The 24,504-nt window shown below is 38.6% G+C and overlaps 1 gene segment (V, D, J or C); it reads right to left on the reverse strand.

Moving 5' to 3' along the window:
• Positions 1-13,649: 13,649 nt before the first annotated feature.
• Positions 13,650-14,299, reverse strand: LOC113899337. The segment is given in 2 exon segments: positions 13,650-13,996; positions 14,207-14,299. Coding segments are annotated over 2 exon segments (396 nt in total).
• Between the last annotated feature and the right edge of the window lie 10,205 nt (positions 14,300-24,504).

Raw genomic sequence — 24,504 nt, forward strand, 5'->3', positions numbered from 1 at the left:
AGTTTTCACTCATACGAATGGATCTAGAAGATATATATGTGTCAGTGTGTGTGTGTGTGTGTGTGTGTGTGTGTTTACAATAGAATATTACTAGCCATAAAAAAGAATAAAATTTTGCCAGCTGGAACAGCATGATAGACCTGGAGGATATCGCACTTAGAGAAATGTCAGATAGAGAAAAACAAACACTGTGTGCTTTCACTTTTATATGAAATCTAAAAGCAAAACAAATTAACAAATATAACAAAACAGAAACAGACTCAGACATATAGGGAACAAATTACTGGTTACTAAGAGGAAAGGGGTGGGTGTAGGGATGAAATAGGTGAAGGGGATTAAGAGGTAAAAACTTCCACTTACAAAATAAATAAATTAAAACTAGGTAATGTGCAGTGAAGGGAAAGAATCAACCCTGCCAAGAACTTGACTGTAGCCAGTGAAACTGATTTTAGACTTCTTGCATCCAGAACTGAAAGAGGATAAATTTGTTTCAAATGATCAATTCATATATGAACACTGAACAGATATTTTCTGTTTGCTTGCCCCAGTCATAGGATGAGATGTGAGTATTTGCAATTTGCAAATGTGAGTAATTGCAATTGTGAGTTGTTTGTATTTGCAATTATGGTAAGGCAGATTTGAATATTCTTGAGACACCTAACTAAACTGGATAACATCTTTACTGGAGTCATTTTCTCTCCTTTTAGATCCTTTCACTTTTTATCATTTTGGTGTCCAGCATATTGTGTTTAAATATTTACTTTAAATCTGTAGTCTTATCTAGATACTCTTCTAGCTACAAGTCAGAGGTTCTAGTGCAGAGGGAAATATAGGAGATATTCAGAAGGGAAAAGACCAAATCCCAAATTCGTTGGGCCAAAAAGTGTTTGTGGTTAAAGCTGTCCTAGTGTAGGTAAGAAATACTAAACAGGGCAAATACCTGGTAACGGCATCACAGTGTGACTGTGGCTGGAGGAGAGGCTGAGCTGAGAAACAGTAATTTCCAATTTTATTGGAATGAAGAAGGAAAGAATTGGTTTGGATTTCAGTATTATTTCAGGGTATGAAGGCAGAAAGTTGACACATCTATCAATTTTAATGAATTTTTTACTTCTTGTAGATAGAAATTAAGTACCTTTCAAGATAATTAATAGAAGAGATCCTGGGTTAAGAAATGTGATGAGTGTGAGAAGTTTTGAAAAAGGTCACTGTAGGAATTGACAATGAGAAATGATTACAGAGAAAAAGAATACTTTCTTGGAAGCACTGTGGGTCTAGTTAGTGTTGGAGGTGATAACAATTTCAATGACACCAGTCTGCCCATCTGTGTGATTTTCTTGAACTCGGCTTTATCAAAGTATACAAGAAAGTAGATTTTTTTGTAATTTGATCTTTATAATGACTGAACAGTATTGCATGGTATGTGTGTAATATAGTGTTTTGAATCATTACCCCAATGAGGTACATAAGAAGGCAGGTATTAATCCATGATTAGGAATTAATAATATCATTGACATGACATAGAAATAACTCAAAACAATGAAGTTAGTGACTAAAGACTGATTGAAGGAGGGCTGTGAAGTTTAGATATTGTAGAAAGAGAAATAAAAGATTGGAAACTTCTGAGAAATAAGATAACAATAGAGAGATCTGGGGACTAAATGATCATAAAGAGTCAAAGAACGAATGCAGCAGAAGTATATGAGTGTAAGAATCTGAGGATGCAAGATTTAGACAGGATATAAGATTTCAGAGGTGGAGCGGCATCTAACTGGAGAAATATCATCACATCTTTCTGGAGTGTGGCCCTGGGAGTTTGTGACTGAGAAGGATCCTAACTGATAGACTTCAGAGTTGATGAGTTCAGGCTTCTCTCTGAATTGTCCTCTCTGAATTTAAGTCAAGGAGTATTTTAGGTTACAGTAGAATCTTATGTGTTTACATCTTCAATATATAAGGAAGAGTGTGGCAGTGTCACAGTGCATAATTCTCACAAACACAAAGGATTGTAAGAGACAGTGCAGGGAGAGTTCGTGGAAGAGCAACTCTCTGAGAAAACGCTGAGCACATGTTTATTGGTAACTTGTCATGTAATCTTTAACTAAGAGCAGTAAAGCAAGACAGAGACCAGCACTCTGGGGTTAAGGAAGCTACTTCCTGGAGGTCTGCAGGAAATCACATGAGAGTCCTAAAGAAAGGTCTTTGAAGAAAGGCGGGTTTTTTAATCATGCAGAACAGCATCTTGCAATGCTGACCTGTCAACCAGAACATCTAACTTAAAGGCAGGGGAGAGCAAGCAAGGAAGAGGGAATGAGTAAGATTCAATTCCAGGAGACATTTCTGAGAAAACAGTAAAACATGGTTCCCACAGAAGAGTGATGTTTATAAAGATGAGAGTGATAAAAGGAATAGGGAAAAGTAGGGGTAAAAGGCAAAGCCCCAAAGGGTCAAAGACAAGAGTCTGTTTTTGGGGGGATGTGGTAGTGACAAGAATGCTGTTTTCATCTCTAAATTTGAAGTGTTTTAGATGAGGGAGGACCAGAAGTAGCCACAAGTGAAAGAGCTCTATTACAAACAGTCAGGTTTCAGTTAGGATATGTGGAAGGAATTTTTACAGGGGCTACTGAATGTTTATTTTCAATAGAGTGAGGATTTAGAGGGCAAAGTAGAAAGCAGTGTGGGATGATAAGAGGTAGTCAGGTCAATGTAGAAAATTAAACAGGTCAGACTCCTTGGTGAATCATTCCTCTCTGCAAGGAGTCGATCAGAGGTAGACGCAAATGTGCCTTCAAAGGTCCTAATACAGAGGAATGTGGCCACAACCAGATCAACTGGTGCTCAAGTCTCTAAGAAGATGTCATAAATCAGTAAATTTTGGCTATCCCAATGGATTATTTTCAGCAGTTTTCTTTTCTTTGTGTTCAGGAAATGGTCTTTTCCATGTGCCATGAGTGTATACACTTTTTACTTGTTTCTTATAACCCTCTTACATCTTATCTACTTTGGGGACAAGTCAATTTGAAATCACTTAGTATGTTGCACATTTCATGCAATTCTGATAGAATGAATTAGATATTCTTCTAACTTAGAATCAGTCTCTCAGATGTGCCTAACAGATGGAGTTTGTGAAACATTAGAATCCTCAATGTGGCATCATTCACATCGTATTCTTAGATATTCAAAAGACTGAGAAATTTGTCCTGGTGTGTAGGATGTGTATGGAAATGTAAATGGCTATGTTTATCATACTTTGGAAATTGTTTTGATTTTGTGAGTGAAATCTGAGGTAACAGATACTTGTACTCAAGTCTCGGAAAGTACAATGAGAGGTGCTCTAGCACTTTCCAAAGATCAGCATATCCCTTCAGGACACTTTCAGTCACCTTTCCCCTCATTTCCTCCTCTTCCCAGCTTTAGAGCTCACTTGCTTATTTCCTCACTTTGCTTTTCCTAAAACATATCTTTCTGTCTGTTTTATTTATTGAAGCGTTCTCAGTAATTAACATAGTACCTGATGAATAGTAGCTGCTTAATAAACATTTATTGAATAAAGAAATATTCTTGGCTGAACATTTTATTGAAAATTGCTAGGGATGCAATAAAATATAGAGGGCATGAATTAGATCTTCTATAAAAATAGAAGAAAGAGTCAAAGGACATCACATGGGATCTCATAATGAAGATAAGAATGTATTCCAAAGTTCTTATTCATTTATGGACTCATTAAATTTTTCCTTCCTATTTACCTGTTTTCTTTCCTTCTTCCCACCCTCTCTCTTTTTCTTCCTTCCTTTTTTTATTCCCCATTCCTATCATTATTAAATGTGAAATTGGTCCCCAACTATTTTGTTAGGCTCTTCCTGTGAACTTCAGCTCATTCCAATACACACTTCTCTTTATCTCTGACATTCTTCATAGATTGTGATAAATGGCATAAATTTATGCTTGTTTTATTTTTTCTTTGAAAATTTATTTATTTTTTAAAATTTTATTATTATTATTTACTTTACAATATTGTATTGGTTTTGCCATACATCAAATATTTTTAATTATTGTGTTTGTCATAAGGTGGTGGACACCAGATAGTTTGAAAGATTATGATTGCATGTAGCTAGATAGAGTCCCCTGGAAAGATGCAAGGGATTCTCCTAACTTTGCAAAAAAATAACAAAAAAATGTTCATTTAGACATCAGTTGATACTCACAGTCAGTGTGTTATCACAACTATAAGTCGATGTAAATGTAAACAATGCATATGATGGTTCAGCAATGTGCCCAAGGAAGCACAGTGCTTGTCAATCCTAAGGTAGTGAACCAATGTGATTAATAAAAAGCCTCTTCTTATACTGAGGCTTCCCAGGTGGCACTAGTGGTAAAGAACCTGCCTGACAGTGCAAGAGATATAAAGACACGGGTTCAATCCCAGGATTGGGAAGATCCCCTGGAGTAGGGCAAGGCAACCCACTCCAGTATTCTTGCCTAGAATCCATGGACAGAGGAGACAGTCAGGATACAGTCCAGAGGGTCACAGAGAGTCAGACATGACTGAAATGACTTAGCATACATGCACATTGTGTATAGATAAAGTATATTTGGATTGTTAAAATAAAAAATACAGGTAATTTCCTATTTGTGGAGGATGTAAGATATGTCTTCTCACTCTGTTGAAGTATGACTGTTTACAGCATATAGAGGGCAAGATGCCACTTCTCCAAAAATTTTAAATGTGCCCTTTATTGAACACCTAATCAAATTTTCTAGTATCTAATTCATATATCTAATTAAATTTTTCATGTACATGCCAAAGTGATTCTACAAAGATGTGCAAGACAACATTCTTTATAATAACAAAGAAAAAGAAACAATTATTCATTAATGAGTTAAAATTAATTAATTATTAATTAATTTAATGATAAAATGTTTCAAAGTACTAAATAAGCATCAGAAAGAATGTAGTGGGCCACTCCACTTTGTTTCAACTGTAGAAAGAGCTCCAGGACATTATTAAATGAAAATCAAAAGGCACAGTGTAAAAAATCCAAATAAATTCAATTTAATGGCAAATCATTTGATCTGTCTGTGTGTACACATGTATGTATGTGTATAAATGTGTATGCAGTTGCATAAAGTGATGTGAAAAGATATGTGTGCGTGTGTTTAATTGTGTCCAACTCTTTGTGACACACTAGACTGTAGCCACTCAGGCTCTTCTGTCCATGGGATGTCTCAGGCAAGGATACTAGAGTGGGTTGCCATTTCCTACTCCAGGGAATCTTCCTGACCCAGGAATTGAACCTGCCTCTGTTGTGTCTCCTGCATTGGCAGGCAGATTCTTCACTACTGCACCACCTGGGGTTCAATTCAGTTCAGTGGCTCAGTCGTGTCCAGCTCTTTGCAACCCCATGGACTGCAGCAGGCCAGGCTTCCCTGTCCATCACCAACTTCTGGAGCTTGCTCACACTCATGTCCATTGAGTCAGTGATACCATCCAACCATCTCATCCTCTGTCATTTCCTTCTCCTCCTACCTTCAATCTTTCCCAGCATCAGGGTCTTTTCAGATGAGTCAGTTCTTTGCATCATGTGGCCAAAGTACTGGAGCTTCAGCTTCAGCATCAATCTTTCCAATGAATATTCAGGACTGATTTCCTTTAGGATGGACTGGTTTGATTTCCTTGTAGTCCAAGGGATTCTCAAAAGTCTTCTCCAACACCACAGTTCAAAAGCATCAATTCTTCGGCAGTCAGCTTTCTTTATAGTCCAACTCTCACACCAATACATGACTATTGGAAAAACCATAGCTTTGACTAGATGGACCTTTGTCACCAAAGTAATGTCATTGCTTTTTAATATGCTATCTAGGTTGGTCATAGCTTTTCTTTCAAGGAGCAAGCGTCTTTTAATTTCATGACTGCAGTCACCATCTGCAGTGATTTTTGAGCCCCCCAAAATAAAGTCTCTCACTGTTTCATTGTTTCCCCATTTATTTGCCATGAAGTGATGGGGCTGGATGCCATGATCTTAGTTTTTTGAATGATGAGTTTTAAGCCAAGCTTTTCACTCTCCTCTTTCATTTTCATCAAGGGGAAGCCTTTCATCAGGGAAACCTTTCACCTGGGGAACTGTGCAAAAATATATGTAATTGAAATAAACAGGCTGATATGATATACATTAAACTGTTAGAAAAGGACAGTGGGAGGAGTCTCCTTCATTTGGTGCAATGAAGGAGATACAGCTATGAGCCTTCACTTTTGCTTTGTCTGAGACTTTTATGATGAGATGGATCTATGTGCTGCTTAGAGAATATAGAAAATGATGAAAACTCTTTATAGAGGCAGAACTTCTAGACAGATTAAAAATAAATATTCACTTAGTTTTTGTTTCCTTAAAAGGTTTTTTTTCATCATAAATGTGTGTTCTAGAGTAGTAACAAAATAACATTTCAGATTTTTCTCTGAGCAAGATCAATCTGCAAGTGAAACAACTGTAATAATATGTGTTTCTGAGTATAGATTTGTCCTGGGTCCAAATGAATGAAGCCTTTGGAACAGGAGAATTAGTGGTATTTTCCTTATCTTTTCATCTTTTATGCACTGAAACCAACATTTTATTGACACAAGGAGGAGCCATGACAAACTATTAATACCTCTTCACTTTATTCCTGTGTTAAAATTATGATTCTTAGTTTCCTTATCATTCACAGCCACATCAACCAATGAAGCACTTCTTCCTTGTCCTCTTTCTCTTCTTTTCTTTATCCATCTTCTTCCATTTCCCTTCCCTTCATTTCCCTCATGGCTTACTGCTCTTTTGATTCTCCTTCCAGATGACTCTAGATTTGCTCTTGTGACTGCTTCCCCAACTCTGCACCCCCCCATCTTCCCACCAGAGATACTGCACAGGTGCAGCCCCATCTGTCCCAGTGTGCCTCTCTCAGGACGCAGTAGTACACAGCGGTGTCTCTCAGGGTGACCTGGGGCAGTACCAAGGTGCTGGACTTTCTGTCTGAAGCTACAGTCAGAGAGGCCATGCTGCTGTTCACTGTGCCTCGTACGCCACGAATGACATACTGTGGACTTTGATTGGGATTTTGCCGATACCAATGTATATAGTCATTTCCTCCAAAGGTAGAGTGGTTACAAGGCAGGTTTACATCCTCTCCTTCAGCACAATCCATGGAGCCAGGCTGGGTGGTCTTAGCATTAATCACAGTCCCTAAAGGGTCAAGAAAATAAAATTATCCCCTGACAACAAATCAGTGTAATTCTGTGGATCAAGGGCACAACACTCCCCAAACTGTCTGGACCTACCCCCTACTCCAGTGCTTTTATCTATGTCTTGAGAAATATTATTGATGCCCATTATATAGGGACCAAAGACACACGGCAAGAATCTAAGAACTCTACAGGCTTTATCCCGGGGTCCTTGGCTCAATAACCCCAGAGATTTCTTCCAAGCTACTTACTGCTACGGTCTCTTCTGGATCATGGCTATGGAATAACTTGTCATGTAGAAGTTTGCGCTCACTAGCAAATGCATAGATCTGTTCTCAATTTCATTGCTATAATGCTGAATAAAACACAGGAAGAAGAGTAGAGAGCAAGTGATGCTTTATGTTCCCTTGGCCTCAAAGTCATCCCTTATAGATGTAGAACACTTACCCAAGGTCAGAAAAACAGTTACTCCTATCATCAGCCTCATACTTCAAGGACAAACCAGGATTGTGGGCTCAGAGCTCACACTTGTGTCTGCTCCTAGGCTTGTTTCCAGAGAACAGACACAACTGCTGCTAGTAGAGACTTACAAGCAGTGCAAGTATCTGTTGCAGTGTGTTCTTGCCAGGATCTGTCAGCCAATGATCAAGCAGTTCCTTGTCTAGGTCTTCCTGCCCTGTTTTAGTCACATCCTGCAAAGAAGGCAAGATATCCCCAACTCACAGGGTGCTGACTGCTATCCCTTGTGAAGTTTAAAGTCTGGCTCTGGAAAAGGAACATCAGTCACAGTGGTTTGTCTATTCAGAACCTGTCTTCTATCATTTCTTCTTCAAATAAATTTTCTGATGCTCCGTGAAGCTTGTGGAAAACATTGTTTAATCCCAGAAAGCTTTACTGAGCTCTATATTGTAAAGAGATGAAAATTCCCATCCATGTTCTAGTAAACATATGTGAGATTTCAAAGTAGGCTGTGGTTGTTCTGAGGGACAGGAAATATTAGTAACATTGAGACAAAGAGCTAAACATCTTGAGCTTGGACATTGGAGCTCAGCATCCTGAAAAGGTCCTTGGAATCATGCATCTGTCTCCATCTAGGCACACATTTCTCAATGCATTGGTTCTTGATATAGTAACTGATGACAAAGATGGTATTCTCTTCATCCTCCTTGAACAATGGTCCTTAATCCTTATGCCCTCTTTGCCCAAGTTTGTAGGTGCTCTGAACCAAGGATGCAGACGCTGAGAGAAAAGACAGAAGGGAAAGCAAACTATCTGGGGTGGAGAAGGGTGGAGGTGGATGATCCTGGCAGAAAAAGAGGAGTGAAGAGAAAAGAGCATAAGGAATAGAGAAGGGAAGAGTTAACCAGGGGTGGGAATTGGGAAAGCAGTGTTTAGGGAGGTACATGGAAAAGGTTTAGGCTATAAGGCTATGACACCCTGAACCCTTGACCACATGCACTCAACAAAGGACTATAAAATCAGTTTATTGAAAGACAATGAAAATCTGTCATTTTTCTTCACTTTTCTGTGGAACATCAATGGAAAACATGTCTCCTTTCCTTTATAGCCAGAAAGGACCACTGTTTCCAAATAAAGCAGCCCCCTCTTGTGACTGAATAAACAAACTGCAGAGCTAAACTCCCACCAGAAGTCAACCTTTTGAAAAGTTCCTCATTTGAAAGGTAAATATCCCTGGTGGCTCAGCCGGTAAAGAATCCACCTGCAATGTAAGCAATGGTGGTTTGATCCCTGGATCAGGAATATCCTCTGGTAAAGGAAATGGCTGCCCACTCCAGTATCCTTGCCTGGGTAAATCCATGGACAGAGGAGCCTGTGGGCTACAGTCCATGGTGTCCCAAGAGCGGGACATGACTGAGAATACACACACATCGTAGCTGTACCACCTCTACTCAGCTGTGTTTTCTTAGTTCTATACCGCTCCACAAAAGATTTTAATTATTTTTGGCTCCTTCATTTTGTCATACCCCCATTATGATCCTCAGTTGTTGGCTTCTTTGTAGTTTTCCTTTTGTCTTTAACCTTCCCATATTTTAAGGTTATTCAATGTTTATAAAGAGAAGTTGCTACATATAAAGCACTCAAGAGTTATCTGTTTTCTGAATGAGTAGATGAGCTGTTACTCATGAACTTAGTGAAAGAAGTCAGAGAAGGCAATGGCACCCCACTCCAGTACTCTTGCCTGGAAAATCCCATGGGCGAAGGAGCCTGGTAGGCTGCAGTCCATGGGGTCGCGAAGAGTCAGACACAACTGAGCGACTTCACTTTCACTTTTCACTTTCATGCATTGGAGAAGGAAATGGCAACCCACTCCAGTGTTCTTGCCTGGAGAATCCCAGGGATGGGGAAGCCTGGTGGGCTGCCATCTATGGGGTCACACAGAGTTGGACACGACTGAAGTGACTTAGCAGTAAAGTGAAAGAAGTTATGCTGAGCAACTCTTGAAATTATTCTAAAAGCAATCTTTCAATCCTATGGAAGTCAAGTTAAACAAAAGACTCCAACAGGATAAATAGAGGGTTATATTTGTGGACAAAATTCAAGAAAAGATAACAAACATCCAAACTCTCGGATGGAGGAAAATTAAACTAATGATATGGAAATAAATATCATGGTAATCACACTTCATTTATTTAACAAATAATCACAAATATTCTTTGGAAGTCTCTCTTTGGCAGATCACATGCACACAGAAGTCAACACCCACTATTACTGAAAATATAGGAACAAATGAAAATGAATTCATTTAAGCTATGTAAGAATATTTTATTTTATTATATTACCAAAAGGCCGAAGAAAACTAGCATGAACATTTTGTTTGTTGGTTTCTTTGACTTTATTTTTTAGAAGATTATACAAAACACTTCAAAGTGTCATTTTAAATAATATTGAAAACCAAAAATATATGGAGAATCTAAAAATAAGTTTTCTAGCCTATTGCCTCTTTTCAGAATTTTTAATTTTAGAAGATTATATCTTGACCATATGAGGTGAGGTTATCTTCCTTTGCTTGATGAAAACCAAAATTATGTACTTAATTTACTTTCAAATAATCAAGAGAATTTGCTGAAAGGCTAAAGTCTCTTTTGTATGTATTTATGATGGGAGTTATGGGAGTAAGTATGATGAATACTCCCAACAATCCAAAAATAAAAGAGAAATTTCCAAATCTAATAAAGGGTAACATTGAAAATATCAAAGTCAATATTATTTCCTATAGGATTACAAACAGACACATAGACTATCTACTTCTACTCACTGTCCTAATGGAGGGCATGGGATCAAACCAGGAAAGGAAATAAAATGTATTAAGTTTGAAAAGGAGAAGCAAATTAGAACTATTTTAATTTACAGATCATAAGTTTATACATGTAGAAAATGCAAAGTACCTCTAAGCAAACTGTAAGAACTAGAACATATTAGTGCATTGATACAGTCACCAAACACAAAAATCAATTTTATTTCTAGATTCTAGCAAGAGCATTATAAAATTCAATTAAAATGTCATTTATCAAATGCTTGCTGCTGCTGCTGCTGCTGCTGCTAAGTCACTTCAGTCGTGTTCGACTCTGTGCGACCCCACGGATGGCAGCCCACCAGGCTCCGCCGTCCCTGGGATTCTCCAGGCAAGAACACTTGGGAACTAATTTAATATAAGATATCCAAGTCCTCTTCTTGATTCCTCTTAAGTAACTCTAGAATAGTTTTGATTTGGGAGTAAAAAATCACAGATCATTTTAGGGAGATGAGAAATGTCCTCACTTCTGAGGTCTGGGGTAACTAACATAAATCATGGCCTGGTACTCAGTGGTGACCAGTCCTTGCCACCTACAGACACTGGTATCAGGAAAGACCATTTCTTAAGGCTGCTCAATGAAATAGTGTTTGCAAAACCCCAAACAAGAGGTTGGTACCGTCTATTTGGCTGTTGAATTGAATCTGTTCTCATATTGACAGATATCTAGCTCTGTTCTTGTCATTTCAGAGCGTAATTAATTCCCTGTATTCACATTTTTCTTAACCCAGTTAACCCTAGCTCTGGATTTGATGCTGGGTATTTAGGTCAATTAAAGGTAAAAAAGTTATATGAAATGAAAATAAAATTGTTATATCTATAGCAAGTAGCCTTGCTTCCCAAGTGGCTCTGTGGTCAAGAGTCTGCCTGCCAATCAGGTAGATTATTTTTATTTACACATCACACATTTGTACATGTAGAAAATACCCCTCAGTTGGGAAGATCCCCTAGAGATGGGAATGGCAACCCACTCCAGTATTCTTGCCTGGAAAGTCCCATTGATAGAGGAGCCTGGCGGGCTACAGTCCATGGGGTCACAAAGAGTTGGACATGACAGAGACTACACAACAGCAACAATGCATGTCCTCTACAAAAATCTTAACATTAATGAAAGACATTAGAGAGGACATAAATAAAGAGGCTATGGATCCAAAGACTCCATATGTTAAGATGTCAATTGTTCCAAATCAATTTGATTTGTCCCAAATCAATTCATAAATTCAACACAATCCCAAGCAAATTACCTCAATCTCTTGTAGTAGAAGCTATTGTATAACTTATGTGGAAGTGCAAAAACCTAGCATAAGCCTTGAATAAGACAAAGAAAACATCTCTTGCATTTCCAGATTTCAAAACGTGTATGAAGCCCCAGTAATTAAGATAGAATGGTCTGTTGGTATGAGGATAAAATGAAGTCAATAAACAGAATCAAGTCCAAAAAGAGGTCATAATGCATGTGTCACCAATTTTTTTTTTTTTTTCCTCTAAAAGTGCCTATGCAGCTCCATGGGCCTTCCCCTGTGGCTTAGCTGGTAAAGAATCCACCTGCAATGTGGGAGACCTGGGTTCAATCCCTGGGTTGGGAAGATCCCCTGGAGAAGGGAAAGGCTACCCACTCCAGTATTCTGGCCTGGAGAATGCCATGGACTGTATAGTCCATGGGGTTGCAATGAGTTGGGCATGACTGAGTGACTTTCACTTTCACTTTTAAAGATGCCTATGTAACTCCAAGGGGGGAGAGTTGGTCTTTCTAGGATAATAGCTAGAATAATTGGCTATTTGTATTTTTTGGAAGTACCAGTGTTTTGTAGCTTTCTGTGTATAAGTTCTGTACATGTTTTCTTAGATTTATGCCTAAGAATTTAGGGTCTTTCTTGAGCCATTGTAAACAGTGTTAAATTATTAATTTAGATATCCACATGTTTATTGCTAGTATATAGAAATGCATTTGATTTTGTGTTTACCTTGTATATCCTGAGACCTTCTGAACCCACTTACTGAGTTGTAAGAGTATTGGAGGGTATATTCTTTGGGATTTTCTACATGGATAGAAAATAGTGGTAATTTGACTGCCGTTCTGGCTTAAAAGGTTGTTTATATATTTACTTGCTTTACTGCACTGGCTACAACATCCTGCACTGTGCTGAAGAAGAGCGATTAAAGTGGATATTCTCCCTTTGTTCCCTTCCTTAGGGAAAAACATAGAGTCTTTTACCAGTAAACATGCTAAGAGCTATTGAGGAAATTCTCCATTATTCCTGTGTTTCTTAGAGTTTTCACCATGGTAGACTATTGGATTTTGGCAAATACTTTTTCTACACATTGCTGCTGATGAACTAGCTCATCTTATTGTTGACTCACAACTCTTCCACTTCCCATTAGAAGTCCTCCTCATCTTCTTTGTCTTGGGCCAAGTATGGGTGTAGCATGATGGCAAATGACAGCCACCTCTCTTCAAGGTCACCCGGTATTGTGAGACTGAAGGAGGTGAGACAGACAAATCTTTGTGGGTTCCAAGTGTCCTCATAGTTTAAGTCTGACTTTATGTGTCACAGTTTGTCCAGCTTTTGTCCTCACCAAACTTTCCTTTACAAATATTACTCTAAGCTCACTTAAAGTGAATTCAGGCTCAACATCAGATTTAAAAACAACAGCTTTGTACAGACTTGTCCACCAGCTCTAGCCATTGCCTGAGATCTAGTCCTTATAACTGATCTCTTATTCTACATCACCCATGGTTCTGCTTTTCTGATTGTGCCCTGACACAAAGTCTAAGAGGAAATGACTAAGGACATGGATTTGATGGTGACTCCACACAGCTAGATCCAGGTTTGTGATGAAGTAAAACTGCCAGTTTAAAGCATTATGGGACAAGTTTTCAAATCTAGACAACTTTACACATGTTCTGTATGGTTGACTTAAAGTCAAAAATTCAAGAGGAGAATGTATTAGTAGAAAGTTACTCTGGACACCTGTTTCCAATGACATAGAAGGAGCCTTTATCTAGAATTAAATCTTCTGATCCAGACCACAACTTAAACAACCACAGGACTATCATTTCTTGTCTGGGGTCTGCGAGTGTGCATTTCAGCTGGGGTCCTGCAGCAGGGGGGCTCTTTCTTATCAAGCTCTGGGTTTTTGTACAGCTTTTCCTATTACTTCAAGCACTGTGAGTTCAGAGAGAGTACAGAAGTACTTTGCAGAATCTTCCAGCTGTAAGGATGAAATGATGAGGCTGATGGATTTATCTGCTTTCTGGAAGTTTACAGAATAGCGGCCATTCCTTGCATTACTGTATTCTGAATACTGTTGAATAAGGTAAGTCATCTGTCCACTGGGAAGTTGCTTGTACCAAAAAAGGTAGTAATAGCGCCAACTTGTTTCATACTGACAATTCAGGGTGACTGACTGCCCCACTTGGCTGGATATATCTGGCTGGTCTTGAGTAACTTTCTGGGCCACACCACATGCTGTGGGGAAAACAATCAGAAAACAAAGATGAAGCAATGAATAAAATAGTATAGGAGTTATTTAGGATCCAAAGACAAAAAAAATGAGATCATAGGATGCTTGCTTTTCCCCAGTCCTCCTTTCCTCCCCAAGTCCCTGTGAAGCTCCACGCGCCTGTGTGCAGTCCTTTCACCCTGAACACTAGCACCCATGTTTGGAAGCCTCCCTACCAGAGAAGGCGACAGCCAGGAACACCCAGAGCAGACTGGAGAGTGGCATGAGGCATGGAATCCCCTGCACAAATGTGCTTAGTTCTGCCTCAAGCTGAGAGTTCAGTGTCTGAGTGCCCGGCAGCACATATACATACTACCCGGTACCTGTGTGACTCCCCGCAACAGGAAGTGGGGTTTGTCATATTCATAGACCACGTGGTCTGTGCGTGCATGGGAAAAAGTCTGGCTCACCACAAACCTTTACTTTGTCTACTTGTTTTTCCCTGGTCATTAAATTAATCAGATCCTGAAAGAAGCCATGAAAAAAACAATCAGTATTAAAATTTGAGCTGAGGGGAATTGAATATTAAGCAAGTTGACATACATTAATAATTATTCAGCAAAATGTTTTTTCCAGATGATTTAAAATATAATTTACTATAGCCTATGAAATGTTCTATTATCTATTAACTGGTCATTTATTAGCCCACACTTACTTTTCTCCATCCAGAATCTAATGATTCTTTAAAAAAAGTTGCAGATCTTAGGCTTCTTGGTGAATGGAAATTTTATTCAAAATAATTATTGTATCTCTTTGTATTGAGTTCTATGACTCTATTTAGGTTTTTCAATAGATAAAGTTACTTCACCATAAATGACAAAAAAAATCAGTCCATCTGACTTTCAGAGTATATGCAGTTTTAAATTTTGAATGAAATTATAACAGGAATAAAATATTCTTTTGAAATTTGAAATTAAGTCTTATTTATTAGACTTTGAGGAAGATCAGGATATTCAGTCCTGTTCCCTCCACAAGTAGAATTGCATTTATTAGACCATGTGTCCTGGAATTGTCCTGATGTCACATTTTCTATGTCATTGGTCCAAAGTGTTCAGTCTCACTTGTTAGTGGCTCATTATTTTTCTTTTGTAAAATAAATTCAAGATAAGTATGCCAAGTCTTTCTGTGACATAATGCTGTAATGCTCCCCCACAGAAGTTGGTATCTGCAGGTTTCAAACACTTTGTTGTTGTTTTTCAGTTGCTAAGTCGTGTCCAACTCTTTGTGACTCCATGGACTGCAGCACCCCAGGCTACACTGTACTTCAATATCTCCCAAAGTTGCTCTAATTCATGTCCATTGAGTCAATGATGCTATCTAATCATCTCATCCTCAGCCTTTCCCTTCTCCTTTTGCCTTCAATCTTTCCCATCATCAAGGTCTTTTCAAATGAGTAGGCTCTTTGCATCAGGTGGCCAAAGTATTAGAGTTTCAGCTTCAGCATCAGTCCTTCCAGTGAATATTCACAGGTGATTCCTATTAGGATTGACTGGTTTGTCTTCCTTGCAGTCCGAGGGACTCTCAAGAGTTTTATCCAGCCCCACAGTTCAAAAGCATCAATTCTTCAGCTTTCAGCCTTATTTATAGTTCAACTCTTACACCGCACATGACTATTGGAAAAACCATAGCTTTGATTATACAGACCTTTGTCAGCAAAGTGATGTGTCTGCTTTTTAATATGTTATCTTAAGCTTCCTAGGTGGCATGTGGTTAAGAACTTGCCTGCAAATGCAGGAGACATAAGAGATGTGGGTTCAATTCCTGGGTCAGGAAAATCCCCTGAAGGAGAGCATTACAACCCATTCCACTATTCTTTCCTGGTAAATCTCATGGACAGAGGATCCTGGAGGGCTATGGTTCATAGGGATGCAGAGCCAGACACGCCTGAAGCGACTTAGCCCACCTGCAGGTTTGTCATATCTTTTCTTCCACGGGGCAAGCATCTTTCAATTTCATGGCTGCAGCCACTGTCCATGGGGATTTTGGGGCCCAGGAAAATAAAATCTGTCACTGCTTCTACTTTTCCCCCTTCTATTTGCCATGAAGTGATGGGACCAGATGCCATGATCTTAGATTTTTGAATGTTGAGTTTCAAGGCAGCTTTTTCATTCTCCTCTTTCACACTCATCAAAAAGCCCTTTCAGTTCCTCTTCATTTCCTCCCATTAGAGTGGTATCTTCTGCATATCTGAGGTTTTTTATATTTCTCCCAGAAATCTTGATTCTAGCTTGTGATTCATCCAGCCCGGCATTTCACATGTGGTACTCAGCATATAAGTTAAATAAACAGGCTAACAATATACAGCCTTCAAAGACTCCTTTTCTGATTTGGAACCAGTCTGTTATTCCATGTCCGGTCCTAATTCTTGCTTCTTGACCTGCATACAGGTTTCTCAGAAGACAAGTAAGGTGGGCTGGTATTTCCATCACTTTGAGAATTTTCCACAATTTGTTATTATCCACACAAAGTTTTTAGCATAGTCGATGAAGTAGAAGTAGACGCTTTTCTGGAATTCCTTTGCTTTCTCCATGATCCAATGAATGTTAGCAACTTGATCTCTGGTTCCTCTGCCTCTTTGAAATCCAGCCTGTACATCTTGAAGTTCTTGGTTCACACACTGCTGAAACCTAGCTTAAAAGATTTTAAGCATAACCTTACTTGCATGTGAAATGAGCACAATTGCATAATAGTTTGAACAATCTTTGGCATTGCCCTTCTTGGGACTGGAGTGAAAACTGATCTTTTCAAGTCCCATTCAAACACTTAGTATATGTCAATACCACAGAAGTTTATGATTGAAGTTTTGTATACTGTGCATGATAATGAAGTGTGTATCTCTCAATCTTCCACTTAGTTTGATAATCCTAATAGATGAATTAATTTAAAAGAATCAAAAGCAAATAAGCAAGTAGAAAAGGAAGTATAGACACAGTCTCCAAAACAGTGCCAGTTCTTAAAATTTAAGGTCAAAAGAACTCATTAATGAGTGATGCAAGGAGGAGAGTTTATATGTAGTTGAACCATCTACTCTTCTGTCCCATTTCAACTCTGAGTGACAGGCAGCTGATATCCTGGTTTCTAATTGTTTACAAGGAAGCAGGAGAGACCACAAATGCCCAGAGCAGTCTGGGGAGCAGAATGATAATACATATATTATATGTATCATTGTATCATTTTATTATATATATCACATGTTTTTATATCCACCTTTTTATGCATAGCTGTGAAATTTATCCCATTTGTAGGTTCTTGTTCCTACCACTAAAATTAAGATACAGAATCATTCCATCACCCTAAAGAACTTACTTTGCAGACCATCCCCACCTCCACAACCCTTGAAAATCCCTGAAATCTGCTGATGTCCTGGTTTCCAATTATTTATAACTAAGCAGAAGAGACCACAAAGGCCACAACGCCTGAAGAGCAGCTTGATATTGTAAAATATATATGCTAATATAATAATACATATACATACCAGGAAATTGACATTGCCAAAATTTTATTAAAATACAGACTGTGATCTGATACCTCAGTTTTATATGCAATCTGGTTTTGATGCATAGCTCTGTGAAACTTTATCACATGTATAGGCTCTTGTTACCAGCATTAAAATCATGATATAGAGTTGTTCCATTTCTCTAAAGAAACTCTCTTTGTACACCCTCCCGAGGCTTGCAATTCTTTACAATCCAGGTCCCTACTGATCTCCTTTCATCTTTATTTTGTCTTGTTGAGAATGTTGTATAAGTAGAATCACACTATGTATATAGTCATAATAATCCAATAAGTGTAATCATACACCATGTAGCCTCTGAGATTGATTTTTTTACTCAGCATAACATCCTGAGACCCATCTAGACTACTGCGTATATCAATAGTCTGTTCCTTTTAATCACTACAGACTGTCCCAATTTATGATAATTCAATTTAGAATTTTTGACTTTACAGTAGTGAGAAAGTGGTATGCATTCAGTAGAAATCATACTTGGAATATTGAAATTTTATCTTTTCCTGGGCTAACAACATGCAGTATTATGTTTCCTGGTGATTCTGGGCAGCAAGAGTGAGCTGAGCTCCTGGCCAGCCTCAAAATCATGAGTGTAAACAACTAATACCTTTACAGCCATTTCATACCCATATAACCATCCTGATTTTCACTTTCAGTACAGTATTCAATACATTGCATAAGATTTCTATCATTTTAGTATAAAATAGACTGTGTGAGATGATTTTTTTCCCAACTGTAGGCTAATGCAAGTATTGGTCACATTTAAGGGAAGCTAGGTTAAATATATTAGATGGATTTTCTTTTTTTTTAATTTTAATTGATTTTTATTGGAGTATAGTTGCTTTACAATGTTAGTTTCTGCAGTGCAGCAAAGTAAATCAGTTTTACATGTACATATTTATCTCTATTCTTTTTTAGATTTCCTTCCCATATTAAATGAACTTTTGACTTCCTATTGCTTCAACTTAAAATGATTTATTGAAAAATAACCCTCTTAAAGTTGAGAAAGATGTATAAATAATGTTTCATTGTGTGAAGGTACTACAGAATATTTATCTGTTCATTCAGTGAAGATCACTGGTTGATTTGCAGTATTAAGAATTCAGCAAGTGAATATTTAAGTGTATTTGAAATTCTTGGACTCTTTTCTAGAATGACTGGGCCATTCACCCACCAGCAATGCATGAGTGATCCAACTTCTTTGCATCCTTGCCAGGACTTGATAAGGTCAGTCTTTTTAATTTTAGCCCTTATGATATATGTGAAGTGGTATCTCTTTGTAGTTTTAATTTGAATTTCTCTAATATAAATTTAGGGGTATATTCTTTGTATTTTCTGCATAGATAATCATGTTACCAGCAAATAGTGGCAGTTTTACTTCTTCTTTCAACTGTATAAAATCATTATATCTACTTTCTTTATTTCTTGCTCCAACATCTAGCTCTGTACTGAAAGAGTGACAAGAATGGACACTCTTGTTTTTTCTCTTTCTTAGAGAAAATTATAGTCTTTTATTAATAAGAATACCATTAGCTATTGAGGAAATTCCCCACTATTCTCGTGATTCTCAGAGTTTTCACCATCATTGACTACTGAATTTTTGCAAATCCTTTTTTCTGACTAGATTAATATGATGATATGATTTTTCTTTTCTACCCTGTTAATATGGTGAATTCCATCCATTGATTTTCAATATTAAAGTGTCTTGCACCTTTGAAGGAAATTACATTTGTGCTCGGTATATTATTCATTTTATATATCAATGAGTTTTACTTGCTAAAATATTTTCAGAAATTTGTGTCTATCTTCAAGATAAAAGATATTTCCATGTAGTTTTTCATTCTTTATAGTCTTTGTATGATTTGGGTGTCAGGGTAATATTAGCCTCATAAAATGAGTGAAGGATTATTTTCTATTTTCTGCAAGAAATTGTGTATAATTTAACGCTTGACAGAATTCTTCATTTTTTTTAAGTCTTGGCAATATTTATTATTTTTTTTACTTTTTATTTTATTTTATTTTATTTTTATTTAACTTTACAATATTGTATTGGTTTTGCCATATATCAAAATGAATCTGCCACAGGTATACATGTGTTCCCCATCCTGAACCCTCCTCCCTCCTCCCTCCCCAGAGTCTGGGGAATTTTTTAAAATTAAAACTTCAATTTCTTCATAGACATCATGACTTCAGCTTTCTCTGGCCCCTGCTCTGAGGAGAGATGAGGAGGAGCGACCGCTGGAGCCCACAGTGAGGTTTGGGGACAGGCAGCAGGTGCTTCCAGAGCACTGTGCCCTGCGCAGAAGTAGGTTCCTGCATCTGAGAGCTGGGCAGCCGTGAGGTGCAGGGAGCTGTGCTTTCTGGTCTCTCCAAGCCGATCTGTCAGTCTCTGCTGCGTCTTTACTTCTCCACCCTTAGCTAATATCATCAGGAGGACAGGACTGCCCCCAGGCCTCTGCTTATACCACTGTAAGCTGCTTAAAATGCTTGAGGAATTGCAGTACGTGGTGAAGTTCTCTCCTTCTTGCAGAAGCAAGAATTCAGGAAAATGCTTTATCTGTTGTCCATTCATTTCTGTTCAGAAAAGCAATGAGAAGTAACAGAGAAAGTCTGATTAGATGTTTATTCTTTCAGCTATAATGGTCTCTTTCATTCTTCTTGTGTATTTTCTCCTTCTTTCCATGTCTCCTTCCCCAATTCCCTCTATCTCCCACATTTTAGTTTTTATGTTTTTCTCAACATCCTGCTCTCAGTCAGAAAATCCCACTCCTACAGTTGCCTGCAGATAAGATTCCTCTGTGCTGAATTTCCTGGGAGCAATTAGGGAACCCCCAAACTCACGTGATATTTGTATCCATAAGGTCAACATTGGTGCTAACAGTAGCATCTCCCTTTTCTTCCTCTTCAGAAAGAGTTGCTGAATCGGCTTGCTTCTAAAAGGGTTTCCCTTGTATCAGCTTCTTCCAGACCTATAGAAACCTGGTCTAGACTGCCTTCGGGAAATAAAAAAGAAAGGAGTGACTGCAGTTTGAGACAGCCCATCACTTACCACCGTGTTACCACCCATCTTCCCCACGGAGTGTCTATGTTTGCAGTGCTGCCCCTCTGTGACTGGATCAAAAATTGCTGATCCAGTAATACCTGGTAAATAGTGGTTACTCAAACATTTGTTGAATGATAAATAAATGTGTATGTTTACTTATGTGAGAATTTGAATGCAAATGTCCCAAAGAGTAATTTAATTAATTACTCTTTTTTTAAGTAATTAAATAACGCCCTTCCATGAATACAAACAATCAGGAGTTGCTTGTAGCTATTTAGAAATGTTACCTTTGGAAAACTGTGTTAGCCCCAGTAGCCCTTGTTCTACCATTACAAATTATCACAAATTTGATGGCTCCAAAAAGCAAGAACTGGTTCCCTACAGTCTGGAGGTCAGAAGTCTGAAAACAAGGTGTCAGCAGGAACATACTCCTTCTAAATGGTCTAGGAGAGAATCCTTCCTTGCCTCTTCTGGCTTCTGTGGCCCCAGGTCCTCCTTTGCTAGTGACTGTATACCTCCAGCCTCCTCCTCCATCGAGAAGACCTCACAAGGCCTTCTCACCTGTGTGTCTCTTAAAGGGACACTTGTCACTGGACTGAGGCCCCACCAAGATAATCCAGTATGATTGGATTTTGATACCCTTTTCTCAATTACATTTGAAAAGTTTCTTTGTGAAATAAGTTCACATTAACAGTTTCCATGGATTAGGATGTGAATGTATCTTTAGGGGCCCACCCTCCAGCTCACTATAGGATCCTTAATGTCTTTGAAGTGTTGCCATGCAGTTATATAAATGGTAGACATCTCAAGACTTCTTTAAAGTCAAAAGTAAATCTGAATCTGAATTACTTTATATATAGAAACAGAAAGAGTAGCAGGTTTGGGATGTAATGGAAAAGGAAAATCCCATGAGTTAACAAAGTTATTTGAAATGCACATAATTGGGATAACTTTTGCTTTTCAGGCATGTTGGATTTGGACTCCCAAATGAAGACAAATCTAGCAATACTATGTTGGTGAAAGCTACACCTCCACCCTAAAAGAGCAATGGGTCTGGAGCAGCACTTGGGGATACTTTAAAAGTTCCCTCGTCTTCATGAAGATCAGGAGCCCTGCTGCAGTTTACACAGAAGAATGTAAACCAAGACAGAATAGTCACCCACTGGAGAAGGTTGCCCTTTCCCAACTCACACCGTTGTATTTGCTATAGCCTATATCTGGGTCTTGTGCTGTGAAGGAGATATTTGCTAAATGAAAAGAAGGGAAACACTGTGCTTTGGTTTGTGGACTAAAAGGAATCTCTTCATGCCTCGTGCTCATAGGAAACAGTTTGAATGAATATAAATATAAGATGGCCCTCAGTAGCAAATATTCCTGTCAAACAATCTTAAGAGGGGACCAGATCCAAGAATATTTATAATTAAAAGTTAGCAATATTATCCTCTATGATTTCACATAAGAAATAACGTTGCTTGAACTGGGCTGTAAAGGCTGAGAACATATATGTGTTTTACACAAGTACTTGGGAAAAATCCTTCTGACCACAGAGGACAGCGTCTGCAAAGGTTCAGATTAAGGAAAAAGCTTAATACCAGCATAAACAGTTTTATTTTAAAGTGGCTGATGTACATCTAGAGTATGAGGCAGAAAAGAGTGAATGAGAAAACTAGAAGTAACTCAGGGAAAAATTGTACATTGCCTTGTAATTCTTAATATAAAATTTGATCTTTACAATTTCTAATGGTTCCTCATTATCCAAAGATGAGCAGGAAGCAAACTAATTTTATATGTTATTGTTGTTATTATTGTTGCTATTGTTATTCAGTTATTGTTATTGTTGTTCAGTCGCTAAGTCATGTCCAATTCTTACTGATCCCATGAACTGCAGCACGTCAGGCTCCTCTGTCCACGGGATTTCCCAGGCAAGAATACTGGAGTGGGTTGCCATTTCCTTCTCCTATATATATATATATATATATATATATATATATATATATATAAACTCTGTGGTCATGTAGAAGTCACATTGAAAGAGTTGAGAATAAAGACAGGAAGAGAGTGAAAAGGCTTTTGCAGTTATCCAATTGAGAGGTGCTAAATGCTTGTATTAGGGGAGCTGCAAGGAGTATAGAGATGAGGAAGTGGGTGTGGGTGCTATTTGAGAAGTAAACTGATGTGACCTTGATGACTATTAAGGTCTATGTGCTTCATTAGCACTCTGGTGCCAGTTTGCCACAAGGAATGTATTTATTCTATCAGCTCATGTGGAAGCTAGTGGCCAAAGTTACCTTCAGTGATCCGTGCTCCCTGATATCTGGGACCTTGTGTAGCCCCCATACACACTGAGTCCAGGCTGGCTGCATGACTTACTGTAGTAAACAGATGAGCAGAAGTTAACATCATGCCAGTTCTGAGGCGAAAGGTGGCGACTCTTTGGCAGTTGACACTTCTGTGATTTTGGAAGCCTCGAGGCACAGTGTAAGCTGCCCAGCTTCCCTCAGGACCACAGAGAGAGATCACGTGTACAGGCCATGGTCACTCCTGAGAATGTCTGAAGAAGAGATGAGCCCGGGCCTCTGAGATTTAAGTTGAGCCTCAGCTTCCAGTCAACCCCACTAATTAAGTGAGTAAATTGAGGGATTCCAGTGCAATTGAGCCCCCTTTCACCGCATTGAGCAGAGGTATCATGAGATAATTAAACAGTAAGTTTTGAGGTGGTTTGTTGTGCAGCAAAACACAACGACATTAAAGCCCATGAAGAAAATCATGTTGAAGACTTGTGAAATATTAGCAAGAATGAAATGTGTTTTTCTTCTCTCTGATTTCTGATTGTCTCTAAGAGCTGGACCTGAAACATCTGACTGTTTCACCAAACTTCATTTCACGTGTGGTCTGAGTGCTCCTGCCTTAGCACAGAAGATTAGCTGGTGATGTTCAGGTGTGATCAGAGAAGGCAATGGCACCCACTCCAGTACTCTTGCCTGGAAAATCCCATGGACGGAGGAACCTGGTGGGCTGCAGTCCATGCGGTCGCTAGGAGTCAGACACGACTGAGCGACTTCATTTTCATCTTTCACTTTCATGCACTGGAGAAGGAAATGGCAACCCACTCCAGTGTTCTTGCCTGGAGAATCCCGGGGATGAGGGAGCCTGGTGGGCTGCCGTCTATGGGGTCGTACAGAGTCAGACATGACTGAAGCGACTTAGCAGCAGTAGCAGCAGTAGCAGCATCAGCTCGGGTGTGATGAGAGCCTTGGGCCCCACACAACAGGAGCAGGTGGTTGGTTGCTCATGTTGGGGCCCTACAGTAAACAGGGAGATGTGAGCTTTCCTTGTTCAATTTGATGTTTATATTTCACTCATTCTTCTCAGTCCAAGTGACTTTAAAAAATGAGGGACTATTTAAAAGGTCAGATCTGTATCTCTATAACTAACACACCAGAATATTTTCAATTTCAAATCCATTTGAGAACCCAAAGAAACTGAAAAGCTTGGTGCATATTTTCTTGGTTGTATATGACTTTCATAAAGACACAGGTATTGTTTAAGGAATCTCATTTCCAGGTTTGCATTTTCCCCATGTTTATAAGAGTAGATGTTCCAAATTATGTGCCTCTGCATCCAGGAATTGATTACCTGTGTAGAAAGTGCTTTATCTCCTTACCTCCTAAGGTGAGGAAGAACCCAGGGAATGTGGAATCACAGGTCGTTTCAAGCAGCATTCTATATTGAAGTGCTGTACAAATGTAATCAGTTTCTATATGTTCTTTGGTATGAAAAATACATGAAGCACTGTGTTGCAGCAACACACAGTATAGACGAATTTTGTCCTTGCTTTTTCTCTGTGCTTTTTGTTTCTACCAATTGAGAGTTAGCTAAAACACAGGGTCTTACTGATAGTATTAGAAATTTCTTCCATTGAT

Source organism: Bos indicus x Bos taurus, chromosome 10 (genome assembly GCF_003369695.1).
Source record: "Bos indicus x Bos taurus breed Angus x Brahman F1 hybrid chromosome 10, Bos_hybrid_MaternalHap_v2.0, whole genome shotgun sequence".
Lineage (NCBI taxonomy): Eukaryota > Metazoa > Chordata > Mammalia > Artiodactyla > Bovidae > Bos > Bos indicus x Bos taurus.